This window comes from Sander lucioperca, chromosome 11 (genome assembly GCF_008315115.2).
Source record: "Sander lucioperca isolate FBNREF2018 chromosome 11, SLUC_FBN_1.2, whole genome shotgun sequence".
NCBI classification, from domain to species: domain Eukaryota; kingdom Metazoa; phylum Chordata; class Actinopteri; order Perciformes; family Percidae; genus Sander; species Sander lucioperca.
The window spans coordinates 36757329-36784441 of NC_050183.1; the positions used below are offsets into that span (position 1 = coordinate 36757329).

Genomic DNA, 27113 nt, shown 5'->3' on the forward strand with positions numbered 1-27113 from the left:
ATTCAAAACAATTACAATAAAGTTTGTGACTAAGATATAAGAGGGTCATACTTGAGTCTAGACTAAGGAAGTGATGTAACAGACATATCTGTATTCTGTGGTCCGTAAGCTGCATACTTTTAGGCTTGACTACACTGACGGGGAATGGGTTATAGCCATCACTATTTTTAATGTGTTGCAAATATCTTCAAATTGCTTCATTCGCATTTGATCCACATTGTTCTAAACTAATATCCAGCTTTCCTTTCCTTCTCATTGGTTACAAAAATACAGCAGTCAGTATCTCATAAGTGTGTTTTCCTTTATTTTTGCCAAACTGCAGCAAAAAGGTTTGGAGAGCCCACAAGCTATGAACACACATTATGAATTGCATTTGATTTATGTTACACATACATTTTTCTAATAAAGAAATTGTTAAAGTGGCTCCTTGCTTAAAAGAAAAAGACGGCCCCGAAATATTCTGTTACTATAATACTGGTTTCATCTCATCTCACATCTCATTTTGCCTCCAACATAATCCTAATGACTTCTTCATTCCTCTGGTAGCTCAGGGGTCCCATTTCACTTTAAGTTCCACGAACCATACTTTCAAACAAATCCTATTTTTATACACTGTCTTATGACGTGATAACATCAGAATAATGTTACCTTTGAGGCTGTGTGACAGACATAGAGGCTCCTCTGAGAAAGCCACAGCTTTGAACATGAAATGCCAATAGATATCTTCAAGGCTGTGAATGTTACCACAAAGGCATCAGTGGATAAATTATGACCATCACAGTTCACTACATTGGTCTGAAATCTACTCAAGCTTGCAACAATTGACTCAATGACAAGTTAACATGCGGTCACAGGCATGTGTCTTTTTTATGTAAAAATGTCAAATGGGAATTCATAATAGATAGATAATTTGCGAATCAAAGAGTCTACTGTGAAAGGCATTACTTGCCTCATAACATCAGTCTTGACTTAAAAAATGAATCAGTGTTTGTGTCATGGCTGCACATTCTTAAAATTCATGTTTACATCCCAGCTCAAATATGTTGCATTACATATTGTGTATGTAACACACACCGTATCTACTTAATAAAACATTGTCTAAAGAAGTTAGACCTGTGCTACGAAAATCTTATGACAAGCATGACAAAGTACTTTGTGTCATGCTCTGGAGGTGACAGATGTGCCCTCATCAAAGCCACAACATTTGCATATGCAGACTACCCACCCTAACACAAGGAAGCATTTAAAGACTGACGCTGTCAGTGATGTGAGCCACTGCTTTTCAGGAGCTGAGCTGGACTGTGATCTCACCATGTCTATCCACTGTGAACTGCTAATACTGATACTTGCTCTGACTCTTGATGGTCAAGGTAAGTTAAGGAGCATTTTTACAGCTGTATACTTTTTTTCATTGAGGTTGTTATGCACTTTATATTACAGCACATGAGGAGCTACATGTACAGTATCAGTCAAAAGTTTGGACACGCTTTCTCATTCATTTGAATGGGAAAGTGTGTCCCAACTTTTGACTGACATTCCACACTGCAGGACATACAATGCACCAGGATGGATCAGTTTATTTCAAAGACATCAATAACATTAATGGTCGTCGATGGTCAGTTTAGCTTTGTGAGTTCATATGTGTGTGTGTGTGTGTGTGTGTGTGTATATATATATATATATATATATATATATATATAGATATTATTTTATTTTTTTAATCAGTTCATACAGGGGAAATCATTGGAGGTAAGGAGGCTGTGCCACATAGCAGACCCTACATGGTGCTTTTGGAGCGGCACATGCAGGATGGTAAAACAATACACTGCGGTGGCTTCCTTCTGAATGAGGATTTTGTGATGACTGCAGCCCACTGCCAAGCCAGGTCAGTTTAACACACTTTATAATTACTTACTGGATATTCTGGGACTCTTGATAGAATTTCTCATTCAAACAACACATAATCTCATTCATTCAGACTTCAACTTAAAAATCACCAATAAATGATGATGATGATGATGATGATGATGATGATGATGATGATTTTAGGCAAATATGCTTCAGGATGGCTTTAATGATTGTGACAAAAATGCAATTCTCTTGATATTTCTATATTGTGAATGAAGTTAATAATTGTATTCGTATATAAATGTTGCGCATATCATTTTGTCATTTCAGTTCCTACACAGTCTTACTAGGAGTTCACAATATCCATAAGAGTAATGGAGTACAGCGTATATCTGTGGAGCAAGCATTTCCACGTAAAGACTACAATGAAACTGATTTCAACAATGACATAATGCTTCTTAAGGTAAGTCAATTCTCGTATTTTGAGCCAAAAATTAGCTTTTGTCTATTTTAGTAATAACTACCTTATGTTTATCATGATGTTATTTGCAAATGCTATGCATTAATAAAGAGGAGGCTTGAAATACTTTCTGTATGGATATCACTGAACAAAAACTTATCAGGAAATATATTAGAGGCAAATGTGAGCACCTGAATTTATATTTAAGCTTCATTATGTGTATTTTTTTCTCTCTTTCCTTGTTCCTCAAGTTGAGCTCCAAGGCAAAATTTAGCGAAAATGTGAGACCCATTGCTCTGCCAGGCCAAGATGTTGGCTCTCTGCCAAAATCATGTATAACGTCCGGCTGGGGAAAAACAGACAAGAATCACAATTATATGTCTGTTGTACTCATGGAAGTCAATGTAACACTGATTGAAAGTAAGCAGTGTCCTACTAACAACACGTACTGCTCTGAGGGAGTAACTGGACCTGATAAGGTACGTATTTTTAGAACATAATTCTAAACAAACAAACAAAATCAGTCAACAATGAAAATGAATTGACTGTTGTTGAAGCTACCACTGCATACTGTGTATGTACTTCCAGGGAGATTCTGGAGGTCCACTGGTCTGTGAAGATGGGAAGGCGTACGGTGTGGTATCCCACATCTTCCAACCACACTCAGGTGGCCCGGAAATCAAATGTTTCGCTAAGATTCCTGACTACAGAAGCTGGATTGAATTGACCTTGACAAATGCATGAAAAAGCTTTGAAATGATCACATCACAAGATTTGAATTTACTGTTTGTATAACACTGGAGAGCTGATAATTGAGATGCTAATATCACATACCAAAGAACTTGCTTGCTTTACACAGATTTATTTAAAATGTGCTTTACTTTGACGTTACCAAATGATACAAATTAAATTTCTGTGTGAGAAGTTAAGTCATAAGAGTGAAAATATATGAACGTGATTTGTGTGACATTTAAGTGAGCTTTTTATGGTACAGTTATTTTCATCTGTTGCAGGGGGCTAGCAATTTACAATTACATTTTTTTTTGTGAATCAACTTTAAGCAAGTTTAAACCAAGCACATGCAGGTATTTTTATTACTAGACTTTAACAATCATGGCAGACAAATTAAGTACGTCTTAAAATCAATGCTGATTAATGTAGTTTAGTAATATATATCTTAAAGTGCTCATATTGTGCTTTTTGGCTTTTCCCCTTTTCTTTATTGTGTTATATATCTTTTTTTGTACACGTTATAGGTTTACAAAGCATAATATGAGCACTTTAAGATATTAGACCCTTTATGTCATCCTGCTCTTAAATACAACATTATCTACATTATTACTGCTTTGTGCATCTTCTTTTTAACACAAATAAATAAGAACAGTCTTTTTAAACAATAAACTGTTGTTTTCTGAGTACCACTGTACACGTCTCTGTTTGAGCGTAAATTAAATCAAGAAAAAGACAACACTGCCTCCTAGTGAACAAAGTGTATCCATGCAGGTTCACTTCTTGAAGTCAGAGCTGAAACTCTCTTCTCAAGCTCTAAAACAGACCCTTCGCTTTCCACTTTCCACTTATACAAGCACATTTTGTTTCCAATTTTCAAGCATTAAATCAGGCTTTCATGCTTTATTAACACTCCAGATTTAGCTAGAACATTTATTTACCATACAAATGTAAATGTTGTTATAAAAAAAAAAAAAAAAAACATTTCTATTTTGTAAATAAAATGCCCTCAGAGAACAAATAATCAAAGTATTTTTAGATTGTTTGTTTTTTTTTCCATTAAATTTTTTTCGATTTCAGGTCCTACACACAGGTCTTACTGGGGGGCACAATTTCCATAACATTAATAATACAGCCTATATCTGTGGAACAAGCACTTCCACATAAAGACTTCAGAGCAACTGATTTTCAAAATGATATAATATTTCTTAAGGTATGAAAATTCAAAAGCTGGGAGGAGGCCTCGGGGAAGACCCAGGACTAGGTGGAGGGATTATATCTCCAACCTGGCCTGGGAACGCCTCGGGATCCCCCAGTCGGAGCTGGTTAATGTGGCTCGGGAAAGGGAAGTTTGGGGTCCCCTGCTGGAGCTGCTGCCCCCGCGACCCGATACCGGATAAGCGGACGAAGATGGATGGATGGACGGATAAAAGCAAAATGCTTTTTTTTATGCTTTATGCTTTTTTAAAAAGCTTCCGTTTATATTTGTTTCTCATTATGTGCTAACATAATAATGTAATAATGCTCTATTGAATGTGTTGATCAACAGGAGCTTTAAAATACTTTACAGATTAACTCATGGAAGTCAATGTCAGACTATTCAGCAGTGAGAAGTGTGAAAAGCACAAATACTGCTCTGAGGGAGAAACTGGACCTAGTACGGTAGGTATTTTTGTAGCATAAAATGGACAAACAAACGTTGGTCAACAATGATAACTAATTGACTGTTGTTGAAGCAATCACTACATACTGTGTATGTACTTCCAGGGAGATTCTGGTATTCCACTGGTCTGTGAAGATGGGAAGGCGTATGGGTTGATGTTCCACAACTTATGTGAGTGAGTCAAATTAATCAACAAAAAGACAAAACTACCTCCCTGTGCCCAGAGAGAACGATGCAGCCAGAAGAGGTTCACTTCTTGTCACACCTGAAACTCTCTTCTCCTTTATAAGCTCCAAACCTAATCAAGTCTGTGCCTGTTGTTTAACAGAACCTTGCATTTCCCTTTCCAATTATACAAGCACATTTTATTTCCAATTATTATATTGTTTAAGCATTAAATCAGGCCACCATGCTCTATTAAAGGACAAATCCGTCATCTTCTTGGGAAAACAGTCATGACCAGTCGAACGACGAACGCCGTGCAACCAGTAACCAGTAACTCAAGCACGGCGGTCGTCGTTCGACTGGTTGTGACTGTTTTCCCAAGATGGCGCCCGCCTGTATACGTGAACGGTACTGTCTTTCTAAACTATCTTTTTAATAAACTGTCTGTACACTTACAAAGTTCTCAATGCTTCGGTTTACATGTAGGGACCCCCATTATGCTACCGTGGAAGTGTAGTGCTATTTTGAGCCTTTTTAGTGGTATAGAAATAGCGATTTCTTTTTACTTTACCCGTGCCCCGACAACTAGCGTTATAAGCTAATTAGCAGTTTGCAATAAAACCATAGACTGTTAATATTAATGGACAACGCATTCGGTTCGGCGAAGTGCTGCATCTGAATTCCAGCAGGGGGTGACACGTGCAGTTGCAAAAAGGAGGTCGGTTTCTGTAGAAGTCTATGAGAAAGTGACCCACTTCTCACTTGATTTATTACCTCAGTAAACATTTTCATAATAAGTTTATGGTCTCAATCGCTAGTTTTAAGTCTTCTGCAACAACGAATGATGTTCATTTTTTTGAATTATGGTCTTGTTAATTTTAAAATCGGCGATAAAGCAGGGGGTGTTTTAGTGCGTGGCTATGATGTGATTGCCAGTGAAAGTGTGTAACGTACTGTAGAGTGTAAGCAGCTCCTCCCTCACTCCTCCCTCTCATCTAAAATCGTCACATCCGCAACCAGGATGGCTGCGCCCATAACGGCAAACTCGACGACGGATAGCAGATCTCCACAAACCAATGGGTGACGGCACACATGCGCTGTCCATTAATATACAGTCTAGAGATAAAACTGGTCACATGCGATTAGCATGAAAACAACTCCCAGAGAACGGTCGACTCGGTACACGTGTTCTTAACCCCTAGGTTTATTTTGCGCCGGATTTGTCCTTACTACTTACTTCCTACGGTCTAAATACATTATGAATATCATTTGTTTTTCAAAAATAAAATTAATCAATATAATCCTATAGTGTTTATAAACCACATGTACTGTACCGTATGTACTTAATTAAACATTGTCTACTAACTTTATAACAGTACTATGGATATCTAACTTTGTGTCATGCTCTGGAGGTGACAGACGTCCCCTCATCGAAATCCACAACATTTGCATATGCAGACTACCCACCCTAATACAAGGAAGCATTTAAAGACTGAAGCTGTCAGTGATGTGAGCCACTGCTTTTCAGGAGCTGAGCTGGACTGTGATCTCACCATGTCTATCCACTGTGAACTGCTAATACTGATACTTGCTCTGACTCTTGGTATTCAAGGTAAGTTAAGAAGCCTTTTTACAGCTGTATACAATGCTTTTTTATTGAGAACGCTAATGCATTTTAGACTACAGCACATGAGGAACTATAATCTATGCTGCTGGACATACAATGCACCAGGATAGATCTGTTTATTTCAATTTCAAAGACATCAATAACAATGGGCGCGATGGTCAGTTTAGTTTTTTTTTTTTTTTTTTTTTGTGTGCATTGGAGGTAAGGAGGCTGTGCCACATAGCAGACCCTACATGGTGCTTTTGGAGCGGCACATGCAGGATGGTAAAACAAAATACTGCGGTGGCTTCCTTCTGAATGAGGATTTTGTGATGACTGCAGCCCACTGCCAAGCCAGGTCAGTTTAACACACTTTATGATTATTTACTGGGAATTCTGGGACTCCTGGTTTCTGTTCTCCTGGTTTCTCATTCCAACAACAACCTAAACTCAAACATTCAGATGATATATTCTTGGCAAATATGTTTCATGGTGGCTTCAATAATTTTGACATACATTCAAATCTCTTAATACCGTATTGGTCCGAATATAAGACGACCCCCCCCTTTTTCAACACTCATTTTGGAAAAATACTTTATAAAAGCCAAATATTGTTTTCATGAAGAAAATAATTTTATTTGAAAATAATTGTAATAAAAACACATTGAATAAAACAAGATAGACTGTTGTTTTTAACATCTTTTAAATAACATAATATTTTTAATATCTTTTTAGATGAAAGTGTCACATTTAAATTAACAGTAAATATTTCCAAGACCTTCAGCTGAATGACTGCTCTGGTAATGGGCATCCCATCATTACGTTTTTCTGTCACGTAATCACACACTGTCCTGTCAATCTCTTGGAAGCAAACATGTATAAAGTACTAGAGACCCAGACTTGAGTAAAAGTACAAGTGCTCTATCAAAAAAGTGACTTGAGTAGAAGTTGAAGTGCTCTTTAAGCACCACACTTAAGTAGAAGTAATAAAGTATTCAACATTTTTTGTACTTAAGTATTGCAAGTAGTTTATTTTAAAATGTACTACTCAAGTACTGAAAGTAAAAGTACAAGTATTGGGTTATGTAGTTATTAAAGAAAGAAAGCAGTTCAAAGTTTGAATATCATATTGTTTATATTATTTCAAATGTTTAGCCTAAAGGACACTCACAATTCCTTTGGCTGTAGCATCAGTACAAGGACAGGAATGTACAACACCGCAGCATGTCATGAACTGCGGGTAGCTAGTTAGCTAGCGATTACTGACAGCTCAAGCTGGTGTCCCATTTGTGTATTATATTTGTAACTTACCTTGATTTGTTTCTTCAAATTCGAAGGTGAATTTTTGAAGTCCGGGAGCACGTGCGGTCTTCTTATAAGACAGCTTGATCGCTTGATTCGCTCAATGATGAGCCAGCTTCATCAAACCTGGTGACAGAGCCATCTACCACTCTGGCAGTGATAATGTGGGTTTGGAATGATTCGTAACATTTTTATAATTGTAACGAGTAACGATGCAGCACATAAAAAATGTATCGGAGTAAAAGTATTAAACTCATCGAAAATATGTACTGAAGTAAAATTGGAAGTAGGAGAAAAAAATAATACTCCAGTAGAGTAGGCTACAGATACAGCCTTTTAGTAGCTACTTAAGTATGCTACAGTAGGCCTAGTGAAGTAGTTCTACTTCGTTACTATACATCTCTGCTTGGAAGCAGCCGCTTTGAGCATGGATGTAAGAGGTTAGGCTTTGACGAACACGGTAAGATTTCCTCAAGGGCGGTTGCCTGGTTAGCTCACCTGGTGGAGCAGGTCCCCATGTATAGAGGTTTACTCCTCGAAGCAGCGGCCGCGGATTCGACTCCGTCCTCCGGCCCTTTGCTCAGCGTCTTTCCGTTTCTCCCCTTTCAGGTCTGAGCTGTGCTATACAAATAAAGACCTAAAGAATTCCCTAAAAAAACATTTGCAATTTCTCTGGTTGTTTGCATTTTTAGACGGTGTAACATCTCCATGACAACGCCTCGTTGTACTTCCGTTCTACTTCCAACTTCAGGCTTTTTGTAGCTGGATATATCATTTGTTTCGTCTATGAATGTGGATAATGTTAGAGATAGTGAGATGCTTGCTACAGTTACACTTCTAGTGATGAATCAGCGAAAACACGTTTTATTTCTCTGAGTCAGAGAGCAGAGCTCTCTCTCTCTCTCTCTCTCTCTCTCTCTCTCCACCACATACGTTGCAGTGCTTTCGGGCGCTCGTTGAGGCTCCGTCTAAAACTGCTTTTTCGACCAGCTGTTTGTAACATTAAAATAAAATGGATTATTATTTTATTTTTATTATTATTATTATCATTTTATTTCTATAGTTTATAGCTGACTTCTCTATTGGCTGTTGAAACAGGTGACGTCCCTTACGTTCTGCGACTTGAACAGCTGAAAGTCTAGACCCCGATTAAGATAATCCCACACTGGGGAAATTCCTTTGCTACAGCAGCTCAAAAGAAGATGAAATATTGCACAGTTGGAGGTGACAGAAAATAATATACATTAAGTATAAGAAATAGGAAAAAATAGAATTAGTTATAATAATAATATTAATAAATCAAACATATTTACACAATAAACCTTCTATAAACAGACAGTATATAAACACAGATATACAGATGAGTAAGGTGCGGATGAATAGAGATGAAATATTGCACAGTTGGAGGTGACACAGAGTAATAAATAATAAAGCGTAGTGCAGGATATTGTCCAGTGATGGCTTATATTGCAGAAACAGCTAGCAGTGCTACATTATGATGTTGTATTAAAGAGTCTGACTGCTGCTGGAATGAAGGACCTGCGGTAGCACTCCTTGCACTGAGGGTGCAGCAGTCTGCTGCTGAAGGAGCTGCTCAGGGAACTCACAGTCTCATGTAGGGGGTGAGAGGTGTTGCCCATGATTGACGCCAACATCCTCCTCTCCCCCACCTCCTCTATGGTGTCCAGAGGGCAGACCAAAACAGAGCTAGCCCTCTTCACCAGTCTGTTTAGCCTTTTCCTGTCCCTCTCTGTGTTCCCAGCTCCCCAGCAGGCTACTGCATAAAAGATTGCAGACGCAACCACAGAGTCATAGAATGTTTTTAACAGAGTCCTGCACACACCAAAGGACCTCAGCCTCCTCAGCAGGTGGAGACGGCTTTGACCCTTTTTGTACAGGATGTCTGTGTTTTTGGACCAGTCAGGTTTATTGTTGAGGTGAACACCCAGATATTTGTATGTCTCCACCATCTCAATGTCGACACCCTGGATGTTCACCAGTGTAGTGGCGAAAGTCAACTACCATCTCCTTTGTCTTGCTGGCGTTGATGTGAAGGTGGGTTGACACACACCAGTTGACAAAGTCCCAGATGACCTCCCGGTATTCCTGATCATTCTCCTCTAATACTCTCCCAACAATGGCAGTATCATCAGAGAACTATAAGACGACCCCACTTTTTCAGACTTTTTTTCTAGGAAAAAAAACCCGTCTTATATTCAGACCATTACGGAATTTCTATTTTGTGAATAAAATGCACGCAGATAAACTAATAATTTTATTCTTAAATAATTGTTTTGCATTTAATTTTGTTATTTCAGTTCCTACACAGTCTTACTAGGAGTTCACAATATCCATAACAGTAATGGAGTACAGCGTATATCTGTGGAACAAGCATTTCCACATGAAGACTACAGTGAAACCAATTTCAACAATGACATAATGCTTCTTAAGGTAAAAAGAAGAATAGTATGTAGAAGAATATATTTCCTATTTTTGGTTCTCATGTTATTAGTAAATGCTCTATTGAATGCATTGATCAAGAGGCACATTAAAATACTTTACAGATTGATGTTTATATTTTTTTTAAATACTTTTATCTCTCCCTGTTCCTCAAGTTGAGCTCCAAGGCAAAATTCAGCGCAAGTGTGAGACCCATTGCTCTCGCAGGCCAAGGTGATGGCTCTCTGCCAAAATCATGTATAGTCTCCGGCTGGGGAAAAACAGACAAGACTATAAATTATATGTCTGTTGTACTCGTGGAAGTCAGTGTAACACTGATTGACAGTAAGCAGTGTCCTTCTAACAAAGTGTACTGCTCTGAGGGAGAAACTGGACCTGATAAGGTAGGTATTTTTGTAACATAACATGGATAAACAAACATTGGTGAACAATGAAAATAAATTGACTGTTATTGAAGCAATCACTACACTGTGTATGTACTCCCAGGGAGATTCTGGTATTCCACTGGTCTGTGAAGATGGAAAGGTGTACGGGTTGTCGTCCCACATCTTCCTCCCGCACTCAGGTGGCCCGGAAATTAAAGTTTATACCAAAATTCCTGACTACAGAAGCTGGATCGATTCAACCATGGAAAATGCATTGAAAAGCTTGGATACATGTAAGATTTGGTTGATAAAACCATAAGAACAACTTGACATTTACAGTTTTTTTCTATTGCTAAACGACAGTGGGCACAACTGGAGTCATATGTGCAAAACTCAAGCCACAGTCTGCATTACCAACAGTCACCTGAGCTAAACAGTTGACCTCACCTGCAAAATTCATTCAAAGCAACACAACTCTTAACACACATCTCAAAACAGGCTCAGTGCAGCCAAACACTCCTACACAACAATCCTCACTGAGATAACACACACTGTCTCAGAACACACTGAGAGTAAAAACACCAGCATCAAACACCAATACAGAAATTACAAACTTTTTCATCTTTACAGTTTGAACAATTTGAGTGACTTGACACTACTCAATAGTTTATTTACAGTTTTTTTTTCGATTGTTAAACGACAGTGGGCACAACTGGAGTCACATGTGCAAAACTCTAACTACAGTCTGCACAGCAGCAGTTCATGTGGACCAAACGCTAGTTCGTTTTTCATTGCTTGAACACAGTTTCCAAAACTCTACATACTTTTCCCATGACTTTAACCACAACGTGCACAACACTGTGGATCTACAGCACTTTGTTCAAATGCAAACACACTGCTGTCAAAACTGTTAACCACGCATTCAAAACAGAATAGATTTCAGTCTGGTGCCTATCAAACACTGCTGATTGCAATTTTAGCTGAAAGCCTAAGCAGATGTCTTGTTTTAGACTAGTTAGTGAACATATATGGTATTTATACAGAGAAAGCTCAGAAAGCCTTTTTTTGTAAACACCAAAAAAGAAGGAAACAATTATACACTGTACCGTTTGAGAATAACAGGTAAAAGAGCAAAGATACCAACATGTCCAGGTAAGTTGTCTGAGGTTATACACACAGATATATATATAAAAAAAAAAGAAAAACACTATATATTTACAATAGTAAAACTGCGTTCGTACTGTTTTTCAGAAAGTAATGGAGGTGAAAGCAATAGAAACACCACATTCATTTGTATTTAGAGATGATGCAGACATCCAACGTGATGAAGAAAACTTGCCGCATGATGCTGGAGAGAGGCAGGATTAAATAAAATATATATACATTTTTACGTAAGGTAAATAAGAAGGAATGAAAATCAGCAGTTTTATTCGATATAGTATTTTGTCTCTAGTAATTTATGGAATTACTGGGAAAAAAAACTAAAGGTATATACGTAACAGTAACAAAGAATAGTGTGACTAATCCTGCCTCTCTCCAGCATCATGTGGCAAGTTTTCTTCATCACACTGGATGTGTGTTTCTATTGCTTTCATCTCCATTACCTTCTGAAAAACAGTACGAACGCAGTTTTACTATTGTAAATATATAGTGTTTTTCATTTTTTTTATATCTGTGTGTATAACCTCAGACCTCTTACCTGGACATGTTGGTATCTTTGCTCTTTTACCTGTTATTCTCAAATGGTACAGTGTATAATTGTTTCCTTCTTATTTGGTGTTTACAAAAAAAGGCTTTCTGAGCTTTCTCTGTATAAATACCATATATGTTCACTAACTAGTCTAAAACAAGACATCTGCTTAGGCTTTCAGCTAAAATTGCAATCAGCAGTGTTTGATAGGCACCAGACTGAAATCTATTCTGTTTTGAATGCGTGGTTACAGTTCTGACAGCAGTGTGTTAGCATTTGAACAAAGTGCTGTAAATCCACAGTGTTGTGCACGTTGTGGGAAAAGTATGTAGAGTTTTGAAAACTGTGTTCAAGCAATGAAAAACGAACTAGCGTTTGGTCCACATGAACTGCTGCTGTGCAGACTGTAGTTAGAGTTTTGCACATGTGACTCCAGTTGTGCCCACTGTCGTTTAACAATAAAAAAAAAACTGTAACAAGCCAATCATGGCACAAAGATTACTGTAAGTACGGCTTGATGAAAGAAATTTAGGTGTAGACTCAATGCTGTTTAATAGATTTAAAAAAATGTTCATAAGAGATGATACTTCAAGTTCATTTTATTTAGGTAAAATTAAGTAAAGTTTGAGTTTACATCTAGGATATTCCACACTGCAGGAAATACTGTAAAATGTGCAAGGATGGATCTGTTTATTTCAATGAATTTCAAGGACATCAATAACATTAATGGGCATTGATGGTCAGTTTATATATATACACACACAAGTATATATTGTCCAGTAGTGGAATGTAACTAAGTACATTTACTCAAGTATTGTACTTAAGTACAAATTTGAGGTACTTGTACTTTACTTGAGTCTTTGAGTCTTTTCTTTTCATACCACTTTCTACTACTACGCCACCACATTTCAGAGAGAAATATTGTACTTTTTACTCCACTACATTAATCTGACAGCTTTAGTTACTTTACAAATAAAAAATTCTGCACATAAAACCCATGTAGTTTATAAATTTTTTTTTTTATTATAAAATAAACTACCCACTATAACGACCTAGAAGTCCAGCTGAAATTATGCAGATTAAACACTTGATTGATTGACAGAACAGTTTTGATCGTTTCCAGTTTCTAAAATGTGAGGATTTTACTTTTAATATTTTAAGTACATTTTCCTGATGATACTTACATACTTTTATGTGAGTAACATTATCAATGCAGGACTTTTACTTGTAACAGAGTATTTTTTTACAGTGTGGTATTAGTACTTTTACTTAAGTAGAGGATCTGAATACTTCTTTCACCATTGATATTGTCCCAGTTCATACAGGGGAACTCATTGAACGTCAGGAGGCTGTGCCACATAGCAGACCCTACATGGTGCTTTTGGAGCGGCACATGCAGGATGGTAAAACAAAATACTGCGGTGGCTTCCTTCTGAATGAGGATTTTGTGATGACTGCAGCCCACTGCAAAGCCAGGTCAGTTTAACACACTTTATCATTAAAATACATTAATATATGATATGTTTTTGGCAAATATGTTTCATGATGGCTTCAATAATTTTCACATACATTCAAATCTCTTAATATTTCTATTTTGTGAATAAAATGCACTCACAGAAAAACTAATAATTGTATTCTTAAATAATTGTTTTGCATTTCATTTTGTCATTTCAGTTCCTACACAGTCTTACTAGGAGTTCACAATATCAGTAACAGTAATGGAGTACAGCGTATATCTGTGGAGCAAACATTTCCACATGAAGACTACAATGAAACCGATTTCAACAATGACATAATGCTTCTTAAGGTAAAAAGAAGAAGAATAGTATGTATACATCCTTGTACTTAACAGCTGGCATTTGGGATTTCCTATTTTTGGTTAACATATTATTAGCAAATGCTCTATTGAATGCAGTGATCAAAAGGGGCATTACAATGCTTTACAGATTGAGCTTTACATTTTTTAAATATACTTTATCTCTCCTTGTTCCTCAAGTTGAGCTCCAAGGCAAAATTCAGAGCAAATGTGAGACCCATTGCTCTCGCAGGCCAAGATGTTGGCTCCCTGCCAAAATCATGTATAGTCTCCGGCTGGGGAAAAACAAACAAGACTATAAGTTATATGTCTGTACTCATGGAAGTCAATGTAACACTGATTGACAGTAAGCAGTGTCCTACTAACAACATGTATTGCTCTAAGGGAGAAACTGGACTTAATAAGGTACGTATTTTTGTAACAAAATGGACAAACAAGTTTGTTGAAGCAATCACTGCATACTGTGTATGTACTTCCAGGGAGATTCTGGTATTCCACTCGTCTGTGAAAATGGAAAGGTGTACGGGTTGGGGTCCCACATCTTCCTCCCAGACTCAGGTGGCCCGAAAATTAACTGTTTTACCAAAATTCCTGACAACAGAAGCTGGATTGATTCAACCATCGAAAATGCATTAAAAGGCAATATCATGTTTTGTTTGGCAAGTTGAGTCAAAAGACTGAAAATATATGAATGTGATTTGGTTCATTTAAGAAAATGACGGGGTTTTTTCACTTTTAATGGTACAGCTGTTTTTTGTTTGTTTTGTTGCCGGGGAATACAAACTTATTTTTGTCAATGAACTTTTGATTATTTTAAGCAAATTATAAATTCAAACCAAGCTGATGTAGTTTTTTCAAGCAGGCCTTTAACAAGCAAAAAAGGAAGACAGATAAAGTACGCTTAAAATCTGAAATGTAAGACTCAAAGCTGTTTAATAGAGGTATTGATACTAGATACTGTATGTCATTCTGCTGTTAAATACAACATTATATACATTAAATACATGAATGCTTGGTGCATCTTCTTTTTGACTCCATGTAGTGATTTGCAACTAAACTAATAGCCTACCTAAGCCACTGGGCTAAAAATAAGCCACTTTCTACTTCGGATTTGGCGATCCATTTTTTTTCACAGTTTGGCATACACATGCACACCATAGCATAGGTAGATAGCAGCACTGTCTATATTCAGTCGCAATTATGTTTCCATTCAGCAAATTCAGACTCAAGCACGCCAGCCATGCTGACACGGTCAAAAACAGTTGTTCCCTTTCCTCACACCTAATTCTCATCACCTAGATAAGGATAAAATAACAATAAATTACATTATGTTTACAACACTCAATTAAATGACAACACAGGATCCTCTAAGTTTGTTTTGTACCATCAGTATGTCCAAACTATTCCATAAACAGTCCTTCCAAAAAAATGCGAGTTTTTTTGTGATTGTTGCAGGCAAAAATTCTTGATTCATGTTTTCTTAAAAAATGCGATGGAATATATTCTAGTGACACACTGCCATAAATGTTGCATGTCAGCTCCCTAAAATGCCATTTTCTTTCTAGAGCTCTACACCCACTTTTACTGTTAATAACCATGCTGGTTAATTTTAGCAATATAAGAATATATTTATTTATTTTACTTGATTGCTTGTCTCTTACCGTGACAGAAGCAATGGCTGGTCCATCACATGATATCTCACAAGACAATAATCTGTCTAATTACACTATATGAATATCATTATTGTTATAAATGAGACATTAGATGAAAGGAAACAGTGACTGGTTTGATCAAATTGTCCCATTTTCATATGCTGGTAAAATAGTTTACGATACTTCCCTTATATAATATAACTTAAACACCTCTTCCATATGATCATACAGTACATACACACTGATCTGGCAATTAATATTTACTTGGCCTAGCCGGTCAGGGCAGGAGCCAGGTGTGCATGGTTCAATTAAGCTGTGCATTGCCCAGGGAATCCCCCATGTCTTCCTGACTGTCCTTTGAGTGTGAGCTAGGAGCATTAGAGTCACAGTGTACCACTTAACAAGACGCCTGTGTGTCTTTCCAGTCTAAGATCTGGAGGGTCAAAGGTCCAGTTATTGTCCAATTGAATACTTCCATATTAAGCTAAAAGGAATGGTATCCAGTGATTCTGGCTCCTAGACATGTACCATAAATAAAAATGAGAGATATTGAACGATGACTGTTTTTCTGCTGCTTCAAAACTCGAGGCAGAGGATGTGGTTAAAGATATTCATCAATACTTCATGCAAATTGGAAACAAAATGAGTGTGCAAAGCTGGGCAAATGCCAAAAAGACTATGTAGATAGTGTAGAGGAAAGAAGGCCCTGAGCTCCAGGCGACCCTCAGCCCCAACCTGTTCCAGAGACTAGATGACAATGAAGGATTAAAAGAGAAATTGGATTGCCTTTAAAATATATTTCAAGAGCAAATAACAAGGAATAAAACACAATAAGGGGGCAAAACAGCATGAGGTATACACAACTGCTTGTCAGAAACTATAATTTGGACAATGGACAGCATTGAGTTTTTTCAGGACAGCTACTTAACACTGTCTGAACTGAGCTTAAATAGACACATCTATCTATGGGCTGATCAGACATTAGTAGCTGTCTGTCTGTGGAATAAAGGTTCCCAAGGCCACAGATTACCTGTCACACATGCAAGGGCATTTCATTTCACATGACCAACGTCTCCCCCTTGGCCAACAGCTTTTTTCACTTTAGTCACTCTTTACACTCCTCCAGACATCCATCTGCAACCTCCCAAAGTCTAGCCCAACTCAGCTCATCTCACATGCATGTTCCAGGGAACTCACCAGTGTTGGGCAGTAGCGGCGGCACTGCAAGTAGCAGCATTAGTTTAACTACATTTCTCAGTAGCGTGGTGGTACTCTAATGAGTATAGCTTTTCAGTAGCTGAAAATAACTTTTCAGTTGCTTTGCTCTTTTATTGATCAAGTGGTGCGGTAGCGTCCACACAAGCTTAATTTTTAAAAACTTTTTTAAAAAGTGTAGCGTGAATGTATGCGAAGCTGAAAGAAGCACTTCTGTGTAACGGGAACATCATACACGTCTCTCTGCTGCATGGGAAAACAGACACACAAGCTTGAGTTTACTTGATGGAAAGATGGCAAACTTTAATAAATAAACATATATGGTACATATAGAAGGACAAGGTGGGGAAAAATGAGGGGAGAAGAGGAAACACTGAAAAGTTTAGATTACTCCTTAAAGGGATATTTCACCGATTTAGCATTAAGCTTTGTATCAGTAGAAACCCAGTAGTATTTTCGAATGACCGTGCTTCCCACCCTCATGTCCCCCTGAGACTGGCTTTCTCTGTATTATGTGTCTGGAAAAAAAGCCTCTGATGACGCAAAAATCATCATTTAGCATCATCGGAGGCATCTTTGCCCAGAGTCTGTGGACTACAGCCAACTAGTTCCGCATGTTTTCAACCCGCCCATAGGGGGTTGGACTGTCGTCTTTACAAAAAGCTTACCGAAGCAAACCGAGTGTCAGCCATCTTGAAGCTTCGCTAAACAGGGTCTCTTTTCAGCAGCAAACCTTTACAACAATTATGTGAATTCAAACTACCGCACATGTGTACCACTGGGATACATTGGTACAGATCGGAGAATATGCAGGAAACTTTATTACAGACGGAATACTCAACACACTATGCGAGCTTCGCCTGCTACGGTGACCAGCACCTCAGCCTGCGGTGTCGCTCGATGCCGCTAGCCGGTAAGGAGACATCCTCAGCGGTGAAACGCGGAACGAGGGCTGGAGCTATGAGCTAGCTAGGTGGAAAGCTAACGCTAGCCGGGCCACCTGTTCCATCAATCCTGCTTGCAAGTGTCCGCTCATTAGACAACAAACTGGACTACATCCAACTTCAACGAAACTCCCAACGCGAGTTCAGAGACTGCTGTGTTTTTGTTGTTGTGGAAACATGGCTGAACAACAGTGTACCGGACTATCCAGCTACCAGGCCTGCTGCTCTGTCGCCGGGTAAGACTACTGGAGGTGGGCTGTGTTAACACGGACTGGTGCAGGAATGGTGTGATTTGTATCCAACTAACTGCTAACTGCTGGTGTAGTTTGTGACTGTTAAATGCAAATTTATGGCTGTGTTTATACTCTGTGTTTACAGCCCACCAAGCGCTAATGCTAGTATGCGTTAGCTGAACTTTACAGAGCCTATAATGTGTGTGCACTAAATGTAGCCTGTTTCGTATGTCGTTTTTATATAATGTCGTTTTTATATATTTTAAATGTGTAACACCACTTGAGCCACGGTGAAACATTGTTTCGTGTATATGGTTGAAATGACAATAAAACACACTTGAGTTGAGTTGAATGCTGCCTCACTGTCTGTCTGTAAACGGTAGGCGTGGCTTGGGCGTGGACTCTAAAGCAGCGAAGCAAGTGCATTCTGGGATTTGGTGTCTTTCATCCATATGAGCCAAAAACACATTTTCTGGCTTATCTCGGCCTAGAAGGCACCAATTTAAAAAAAAAAAAATCACATTTCTACTACATGAGTGACCCAATTTAAAGCTATATTCGTCTTTCCAACGGTGAAATATCCCTTTAATGTTACCTTCCGATTTTTTTAACATTGAACAGCAAACAAAATGTAGGTCAAACTATGGTGGTTAGGGGTGGCAGTAGCTCAGTCAGTAGGGAGTTGGGTTGTATAGGTGCATGTATAGGTACTGAGCATGTGTGTGTAATTCAGGCCTGTGTGTAATGTGTGTAATAACCATAGATATAGAACAACAGAGTGAAAACATTGTAATATTACCAGAGGGTTGCTGGTTCAAGTCCCCATACGGACTAAAGTATGTTGGTGGACTAGTAGCTGGAGAGGTGCCAGTTCACCTCCTGGGCACTGCCAAGGTGCTCTTGAGCAAGGCACCGAACCACCAACTGCTCGGGGCGCCTCTCCATGGACAGCTCCCTCACTCTGACATCTCTCCATTAGTGTATGTATAGTGTAATGTGTGTAATAACAACAGAGTGAAAACATTGTAATATTAATAAATAAAGTATACATTACATTAGTTCGCTTGGAACTTATATAAATATAGCTAGTAGAGTGGGCCTAATAAACTCTTTAAACTGCCTATCATAAAGATAAATAAATGGATAGACTTTATCAATCTTAAAATGAAATTAAAGTGTTACAGCAGTCCCTTGACATAAATAAAAAAACAATGAGGTAGGTAAAAGACAAATACAATTAAAGGCTGAATTATACAAAAATTAAATGGACTTAAATATAAAATAAATAAACAGAATAACTAAAACTATAATAGAGTTGAAATTAAGTTGGTTCAATGTAAAAAAAAAAAAAAAAATGAAATACCAGCAGCTTTGATGTGGTGCTGTAAACTACTGCCACGTTGCTGTAGCTTAGCTTGCCAAATTTCTCTGGGGGTAGCTTTAGTCTAGTGAAGCTTTGTTTAATGTAGAATACCTGTTAGCTTAACTAGCTACACTTTCCAAGTAGCTTGCTCCAGCACGGGAACTCACACCAGTTCCACAGCACAATTTGCTTTGGCCTTTCTGGCATCAACCCACTTCATGCTATTTATGTCCTTTCCTTGACTTAAAACTCAGGTGCATGTTTCTCCTGGCGTTCTTCGGTTTCCTCTAATGCTCCAAATTCACAGTGTGGTGATTTCCACCTACAACAACCAGTCTCAGCAAGTCTGGCTGACATCACCGTTATCACTTCTGTTTCTCTAATATTCAATCAAGCAAAGTATCACAGACCAGGTTGGCATCTCCCACCCCATTTTTCTCTTCCGCACAAATTTGTATCCAATCCTTTCAAACACAGAGTCCACACCCCTCTTTGATCCCTCCATTACCACTCATTCATCCCCGTAACTGCAATAAACTGATTTGCATACTTAAATGGTCTTTATTACTGAATAAAGTGGAGAGCATGGGACCCATTTTGACCTTTGAACATATATGACTCAAAATAAGACCTCAAAGAATGATAGAATCAAGGGCTGTTTTACTGCAGTTTCACAACTCAGGCAGAGGAAATGGTTTATATCAATCTATACTTTTTGCGGATCACAAACAAGATAAACAATGCAAGAGCATTTCAAACGGATGTGACCAAGCAACATCTAGATACACAAGACCCAGCGTAAACTGGAATCAGTCACTGCTGCACTAACAAATAAAGATTTTATTTCCAATGAATTAAAATGGAAGAGACTTTTGATCAAATAGTACCAGGAATGGAAGGCTTACGGCTTATGCAGGCCAAAGTAAGGGGACACATTGAAAAAGCACAATAAATCGATAGATTAATCAATAACAAAAAAAAAACACTGGTCCCTCAGGGTAGTTGGTGTTATTTGTCACAAAATATATGCAAATTAATGAATACACTGCCACACAACCCACCATCCAATTAGGCGGTCGCTAAACCCCCTACCTCAAACAGTGATTTATTTGCATATATGTATGTTATATTATTTGTTTATTTGACAGGACAGTGCACAGCTTTTTAACTGTACCAGTTAGTTATAAGCTAACTTACATCTGTAGTCCCTGTTTGTCCGATCATAGATCATCAAACATAATTGTTTCTGTGAAACAGTGTTGCTCTTATGAGAGCAAAAGTGTAAGGAATAGATTCAACTGTTAGTTTGTCTGTTCTAATCTAAGCTGCAAATGATAGCATGCCCGCCAAACTAGCTACCTACCTACAATAGTAATCGTTTCAAAAGGCAAGGGGCATTTTATCAACAACATGATATATTATACCATTATACTTTAATATCAACTACACTCAATTCAATTCAATTTTATTTATAGTATCAAATCATAACAACAGTTATCTCAAGACACTTTACAGAGAGTAGGTCTAGACAAAGACCCAACAATTGCAGTAATTCCCCCAAGAGCAAGCATGTAGTGGTGAGGACAAACTCCCATTTAGGCAGAAACCTCGAGTGGTGAGGAAAACTTCTTTTTAGGGAGAAACCTCGGACAGACCCAGTCTATTGGTAGGTAGTGTCTGACGGTGCCGGTTGGGGGTGTGATGAACAGTGGCAATTATAGTCTCAATAAAGATAATGGAACTATGACTAGAACTAGTAGTTGTAGTAGTTCATGGCGTAGCAGGGCACTGCAGGGCGTTACAGGGTGCAGCAGGGCATAGCAGCCCAACTACCAGCGACTGTTGGTATATTCAGCTGGAACTATTAAAAAGTCAGCTAAAGATGCTGAAGAGTTTTCAACCAAGTCACATGTTGTCATTAGCATTATCTTATACCAATGAGAATACTCCATGCCAGCAGCCAGCATGATAATCCTTGCTGTCATTGTTATTGGGGCAAAATGAGTGGAGAACTAGGAACAAGGCCATTTACATACAGTAACGTTTGAATGGACTCTACCACTTCTGGATGTTCTTATTACTGTTTTAGATACTTCCTCTAGGGGACTGCTAGTAGGAAGAGCCAACCCCATGGCTTCCTGTTGTTTTCTTCAGTGAACCACAAATATCTTACAGCATCTCTGTCTCTCTCTATGATAGTGATGTTTGCAGAAATGCTTTCTTGATGTCAGCCAAGTCGGGGGTTTCATGGGTCCTGTTAATAGACAAACTATTGAGAGAGTGACTGCAATATTTTTGGGTCCCAAGCATATAAAACACCTGCTAATTTTGATCATTTCTTCCTTGCTAGCAATCTCTTATGTTTGTGTTCAGTATGGTCACAAAATAAACAGTTTTGTGCCATCTGGCTAGCTGTGCATACTGTGGCTGCATATGCCTAATTTGGCTTCTTTAAATGTGAATTTACTGGTAGAATATAACTTACATGGGTTGTGACTAGACTGTAGGACCTTGTAATTGGGAAAGCTCTGAACTATCTTCTATGGGAACTTGAAATATTAAGAACTTTTCATTCACCATTTGATTCCCTCTGTTGGCTATAGTCAAGAGCCATGTCCTCTGGAACCTTCTGCAGTATTAGTAGTAGATAGTTTCTGTACTACAACCAGTGGCTCCAGACTACAGATCTGCATTTCACATTTATCCAACTAGTGCAGTGCCTGTTTGGAGTATGAGCCTGTTCGGAATGGGCCAATTGCTTGGTTCCCAGAATTTTCTTTGTCCACAACTTTATCAAAATATAAGCACGGTTCAATCAGGCACAGCTCGGCTGTGGCTCATATAGGGATTTGGCATCTCTCCTTGTTTTTTTTTTTGTTTTCCTGGGAGTTCATGTAATATTTGTTTGTGTACCAACCCGTTCTCATTCCCAAGTCGTCCAATACTGACGCTTGGTCAGTGGCTCTCATACTGACACCTAAGGCACACTTTAATGTTTTTATGAGACGCAGCAGCTGGACTGCGGCAGCGCTGTAGGATTACTTAGTATGAAAAGCAAAAACGGTAAAGAGTAGTATTAAAGACTCAAAAATCCATGTGTAAGGAGGCAGGTTGGGGTAGTGGATGGGTCAAAAAACACAGGACTTTCAGCCACGAGACCGGGGTTCATTATCAATTTCAAATCAATGAGCCGCCGTCTAGGGATGTAGCAACTCCTCGCTCCCGCTGCTGGACTGTACATGTGGGAGACACACAAACACACACAAAGATTTATAATCTTTTATAGATTTAGAGTTAGATAACTCTCTCAGAGGCTTGATCGCAGATGATTTTATTGCAGGGCTGAGGTTAAAAGTCTTGACTTATGTGGATTTTTTTTAGATATGTGGATTTCTTTTTGTTGCAAAGTTCATCATTATTATGAGCAGTTTTGTAGTGGCTCCAAAAAGCCTGCCTGTTACACAGTAGATTTCTACCTTTTTAAGTTTTACTGACTAACTGTGGCCAGTTTCACAATTCTTTTCTCTATTGTATATATATATATATATATATATATATATATATATATATATATATATATATATATATATATATATATTATTTATATGGCATCACAAAATTAGAATGTGGGGTTATGTGACCTCTGAGGGAGCCACAGCAATGGCCACAAAATGCCAATAGAAATTTTCAAGGCTGTGTGTGTTACCACAGAGGTATCAATACAATACTATGGTGTATGTACACCACATGCACCATACCGTATGTACTTAATTAAACATTGTCTAAAGACTTTTAGACTTGTACTACATAAATCTAACTTTTTTCATGCTCTGGGGGGGGACAGAGACGTCCCCTCATGAATGTGGTTCAATGCTACATCATTGCTTGTACAGACTACCCACCCTAATACAAGGAAGCATTTAAAGACTGAACCTGTCAGTGATGTGAGCCACTGCTTTTCAGGAGCTCAGCTGGACTGTGATCTCACCATGTCTATCCACTGTGAACTGCTAATACTGATCCTTGCTCTGACTCTTGATGTTCAAGGTAAGTTACGTTTTTGTGGCATTATATACCGTACTGTTTATAGCTGTTGTTTAGCGTGCGGTTTATACCACATTACATGAGAAACTACATTCCACTATCAGTACTGTGAGACATTTTGGTGCATGACGATAGATAAACTTGTTTAATCACTTCTTCTTCTTAATCACTTTTCTGTAGTCCATTTAGTTTTTAATTTTGGTCACACCTGCACTTTTTGTCAGTTCATACAGGGGAAATCATTGGAGGTAAGGAGGCTGTGCCACATAGCAGACCCTACATGGTGCTTTTGGAGCAGCACATGCAGGATGGTAAAACAAAACACTGCGGTGGCTTCCTTCTGAATGAGGATTTTGTGATGACTGCAGCCCACTGCCTGGCTTGGTTAGTTTTACACACTTTATGATTATTTACTGGGAATTCTGGGACTCTTGATAAGATTTATTCTAACAACAACCTTGCTTCAACAAATATGCTTCATGGATTTGTGAATTGTGACCTAAATCTGAGTCTTTTAATCTTTTTATTTTATAAATACAATGCTCTGATGAAAAAAACTTACTCCCAGGTAATGTTTTTTGCACTTCATTTTGTCATTTCAGTTCCTACACAGTCCTACTAGGACTTCACAATTTCAGTAACAGTAATGGAATCCAGCGAACATCTGTGGTACAAAAATTTCCACACAAAGACTATGACAAAACTGATTTCAGCAATGACATAATGCTTCTTAAGGTAAAATAAAACATAATTGTACTTAGAAATCCTTGTACTTAATGGCAGAAATTTGTGATTTCCAATTTTTGTTTGTTTCTCATTACAAATGTTCTATTGAATGCATTGATCAAGAGGAGTAATAATTTACAGATTGATGTTTATATTTTTAAAATATACTTTTATCTCTCCCTGTTCCTCAAGTTGAGCTCCAAGGCAGAATTCAGCACAAATGTGCAACCCATTGTTCTCGCAGGCCAAGGTGATGGCTCTCTGCCAAAATCATGTATAGTCTCCGGCTGGGGAAAAACAGACAAGAATATACCTTATATGTCTGTTGTACTCATGGAAGCCAATGTAACAATAAGTACGAAGTGTGAAAAGGAAAAATCATACTGCACTGAGGGAGAGACTGGACCTGGTAATGTACGTATTTTTGTAACATAAAATGGACAAAAAAACATTGGGTAACAATGATAATTAATTTACTGTTGTTGAAGCAATCACTGCATACTGTGTATGTACTTCCAGGGAGACTCCGGAGGTCCACTGGTCTGTGAAGATGGAAAGGCGTACGGTGTGGTGTCCTCAGGTGCCATAAACAAATATAGTTATGCTAAGATTCCTGACTACAGAAGCTGGATCGATTCAATTATGAACCAACATTGAAAGTTCCAATTCATCTAACGATTGACCAAATCACAACGCTTGAATTGAATGTTTTTATAACATTGGAGAGCTGATAATTGAGATGCTAATATCACAACTTATTCCAAAGCTATGAGACTGTCAGACCAAAGACTGGACTTGCTTACTTTACACAGATTTATATAAAATGTGCTTCATTTTGACATTACCAAATGATACAAAATAACTTCCTGTTTGAGAAACTGAGTCAAAAGAGTGAAAATATATGAATGTGATTCGGTTCATTTAGGTGACATTGTTTGGCTTTTTTTCATCATACAGCTGTTTTTTCCTGCTGCAGGGGGCTTTAACGTGACATTTTATTTGAATAAACCTTAAATTAATCCAAGCAAATTTGATCCAAGCACATGCAGGTTATTTTAACAATCATGACACACATTAATTAGGCTTATAATGGACTCCATACTGCTTAATAAATGTAATATCATAGACACTCTATGTCATCCTGCTCATAAATACAACAGTATCTGCATTATCTACATTACTGCCATGTGTATCTTCTTTTTGACTTGATTAAATGAGAACACAGGATCCTTTAAGTTTGTTTTGTACCATCTTTTTGAACAATAAACTGTTGTTCTCTCAGTACCACTGCACACGTCTCTGTTTGAGCGTAAATTAAATCAGCAAAAAGACAACACTGCCTCCTAGTGAACAAAGTGTATCCATGCCGCTAGAAAAGGTTCACTTATTGAAGTCACAGCTCTATTCTCATTTATAAGTTCTAAAACTAAACGAGTCTGCCTGTTGTTTAACAGAACCTGTAAATGCATTTGTAGCTATATCTGACAGAGAGGTTGAGGATGGACTTTCCAATTATACAAGTACATTCTGTTCAAATTTTGAGATTCTTTAGGCATTAAATCAGGCCACCTTTTTACTACAACTCAAACACCATGCTCTCTTACTATTAAAGTTGTGGGTCAGTTATATCCAGTTATGTTTACTTGTAGGTTTAGACCTGTTTTAACTAACACCTCTTCAGTAATTATGGGTGTTTAACATATCTACATCTACAGTATGACATTCATCTACACGTACTGTATGATGATTCCCATCATCATACAGTACCTTATGAAATTAGTAAAGCCATTAGCACCACCATCAGGCAGTTTCCATTGTTTACATGACCATATTAGTGATTGCGTTATTGAACATAAACATACAGGCAACATGTACATGCACATACATAATTCATGCTGAAATCCCATTTGGAAAATTTTAGTAGTGAAAAATATCACAAATGCAACCACTATGACTCAATGTTTAAGCCAATTTGCAATCATCTTTAGATGTAGTTCTTCTAATGGCCACTAGATCCTCGCTCCACCGTTTTCTTCCCTGAAAAATTCAGAGGCCCAGAGCTGGACAGAGGCCAGGACAAAGGGGCGGTGTATATATTTGTTGACTCAGAGCTGTTGTTAAGCTGTTATCAAGGTCCTTAAAAGTTGTAGCAGTGCTGCATCATCCCCATGAAATAGTTGTTTGCCAATCACCAAATGCCACGTCTCATGCTTTTTACTCAGGAGCGCCTTCAGTGTAGCCAATCCAGTATAATAACCTGATTCATAGAGTGCAGACTGTCCTAACCTGGTGCTGGACGTACTGTAAATGTATCAGTGGCTTTGACGAAACCTTGGACTTTGACAAAACCTTGGAGGCTAAAGGGAGAGTAATAAGTGCAAAAGAACTGAACAATCTGAATGTTTAATATGCCTTACTGAATAATTAGAAAGAACAATACAAACTTATTTGTTGCAGCAAAGGAGGATATTGCTTAAATGATCGTGTGGTGGTCCATAGTTAAGATATGGATAAGATCGGTACAGACACTGATACGCAAGTATAAAAAGTCACTTAAGCTTAACACAAAATGTTTCAAAACGCAGCTCTATCAGTCGTTCTACATATTGAGTAATAGAGCGTATGTTGAAGGACAATATAAGCATGCTTCTGACTGTATCAAGTGTAATTTAAGATCTTGTACCACTAAATTAAAATGAACACTGCAAAATCCTAATCCTACTTTATTCGGTACGGGTATGGGCGTATTTAAGGGGTTGTTGAAACATCTTTCATACTAATAAATAAGGCTAAGTGCTTTTAGAGTTTTCAGAAACAGTCATAGCAAGGTAT

The 27113-nt window shown here is 38.0% G+C and overlaps 4 protein-coding genes across 5 annotated transcripts; all 4 read left to right on the plus strand.

Annotated features, from left to right (window-relative positions):
- Positions 1-1195: 1195 nt before the first annotated feature.
- LOC116063369 (granzyme B(G,H)-like) lies at positions 1196-25565 on the plus strand. Of its 2 annotated transcripts, XR_004108259.2 has the most exons (6): positions 1204-1370; positions 1726-1885; positions 2179-2311; positions 2560-2787; positions 2897-3138; positions 25034-25565. XR_004108259.2 is itself a non-coding variant. In XM_031318331.2 (5 exons), the coding sequence occupies exons 1-5, from the start codon at positions 1211-1213 to the stop codon at positions 3050-3052; spliced, it is 837 nt and encodes a 278-aa protein (XP_031174191.1). In that variant the 5' UTR covers positions 1196-1210; the 3' UTR covers positions 3053-3543. The 2 variants fall into 2 exon arrangements, 1 of the variants encoding a protein (XP_031174191.1); XM_031318331.2 differs by lacking the exon at positions 25034-25565 and having other exon boundaries at positions 1196-1370; positions 2897-3543.
- On the plus strand, positions 6352-10928 carry LOC118496212 (granzyme B(G,H)-like). The gene is made up of 5 exons (XM_036006978.1): positions 6352-6485; positions 6687-6829; positions 10092-10224; positions 10389-10616; positions 10720-10928. The coding sequence occupies exons 1-5, from the start codon at positions 6420-6422 to the stop codon at positions 10915-10917; spliced, it is 768 nt and encodes a 255-aa protein (XP_035862871.1). The 5' UTR covers positions 6352-6419; the 3' UTR covers positions 10918-10928.
- Positions 13563-15105, plus strand: LOC118492925 (granzyme B(G,H)-like). The gene is made up of 3 exons (XM_036006977.1): positions 13563-13764; positions 13963-14095; positions 14285-15105. Exons 1-3 carry the CDS (start codon positions 13661-13663, stop codon positions 14738-14740), a joined length of 693 nt encoding a protein of 230 aa, XP_035862870.1. The 5' UTR covers positions 13563-13660; the 3' UTR covers positions 14741-15105.
- LOC116063370 (granzyme G-like) lies at positions 23426-25516 on the plus strand. Its single transcript, XM_031318332.2, has 5 exons — positions 23426-23558; positions 23780-23939; positions 24158-24290; positions 24474-24695; positions 24801-25516. Exons 1-5 carry the CDS (start codon positions 23501-23503, stop codon positions 24936-24938), a joined length of 711 nt encoding a protein of 236 aa, XP_031174192.1. The 5' UTR covers positions 23426-23500; the 3' UTR covers positions 24939-25516.
- Positions 25566-27113: the final 1548 nt, after the last annotated feature.

Bases quoted from the DNA above. Each gene is read 5' to 3' on its own strand.
- LOC116063370 (XM_031318332.2), top strand. From the start codon at position 23,501: ATGTCTATCCACTGTGAACTGCTAATACTGATCCTTGCTCTGACTCTT. The intron at 23,559-23,779 runs GTAAGTTACGTT...ACTTTTTGTCAG, and splicing joins TCTGACTCTTGATGTTCAAG to TTCATACAGGGGAAATCATT. The intron at 23,940-24,157 runs GTTAGTTTTACA...TTGTCATTTCAG, and splicing joins GCAGCCCACTGCCTGGCTTG to TTCCTACACAGTCCTACTAG.
- LOC118492925 (XM_036006977.1), top strand. From the start codon at position 13,661: ATGGTGCTTTTGGAGCGGCACATGCAGGATGGTAAAACAAAATACTGC. The intron at 13,765-13,962 runs GTCAGTTTAACA...TTGTCATTTCAG, and splicing joins GCAGCCCACTGCAAAGCCAG to TTCCTACACAGTCTTACTAG. The intron at 14,096-14,284 runs GTAAAAAGAAGA...TTGTTCCTCAAG, and splicing joins ATGACATAATGCTTCTTAAG to TTGAGCTCCAAGGCAAAATT.
- LOC116063369 (XM_031318331.2), top strand. From the start codon at position 1,211: ATGCAGACTACCCACCCTAACACAAGGAAGCATTTAAAGACTGACGCT. The intron at 1,886-2,178 runs GTCAGTTTAACA...TTGTCATTTCAG, and splicing joins GCAGCCCACTGCCAAGCCAG to TTCCTACACAGTCTTACTAG. The intron at 2,312-2,559 runs GTAAGTCAATTC...TTGTTCCTCAAG, and splicing joins ATGACATAATGCTTCTTAAG to TTGAGCTCCAAGGCAAAATT.
- LOC118496212 (XM_036006978.1), top strand. From the start codon at position 6,420: ATGTCTATCCACTGTGAACTGCTAATACTGATACTTGCTCTGACTCTT. The intron at 6,486-6,686 runs AGAAGCCTTTTT...TTTTTTGTGTGC, and splicing joins TTGGTATTCAAGGTAAGTTA to ATTGGAGGTAAGGAGGCTGT. The intron at 10,617-10,719 runs GTAGGTATTTTT...ATGTACTCCCAG, and splicing joins GAGAAACTGGACCTGATAAG to GGAGATTCTGGTATTCCACT.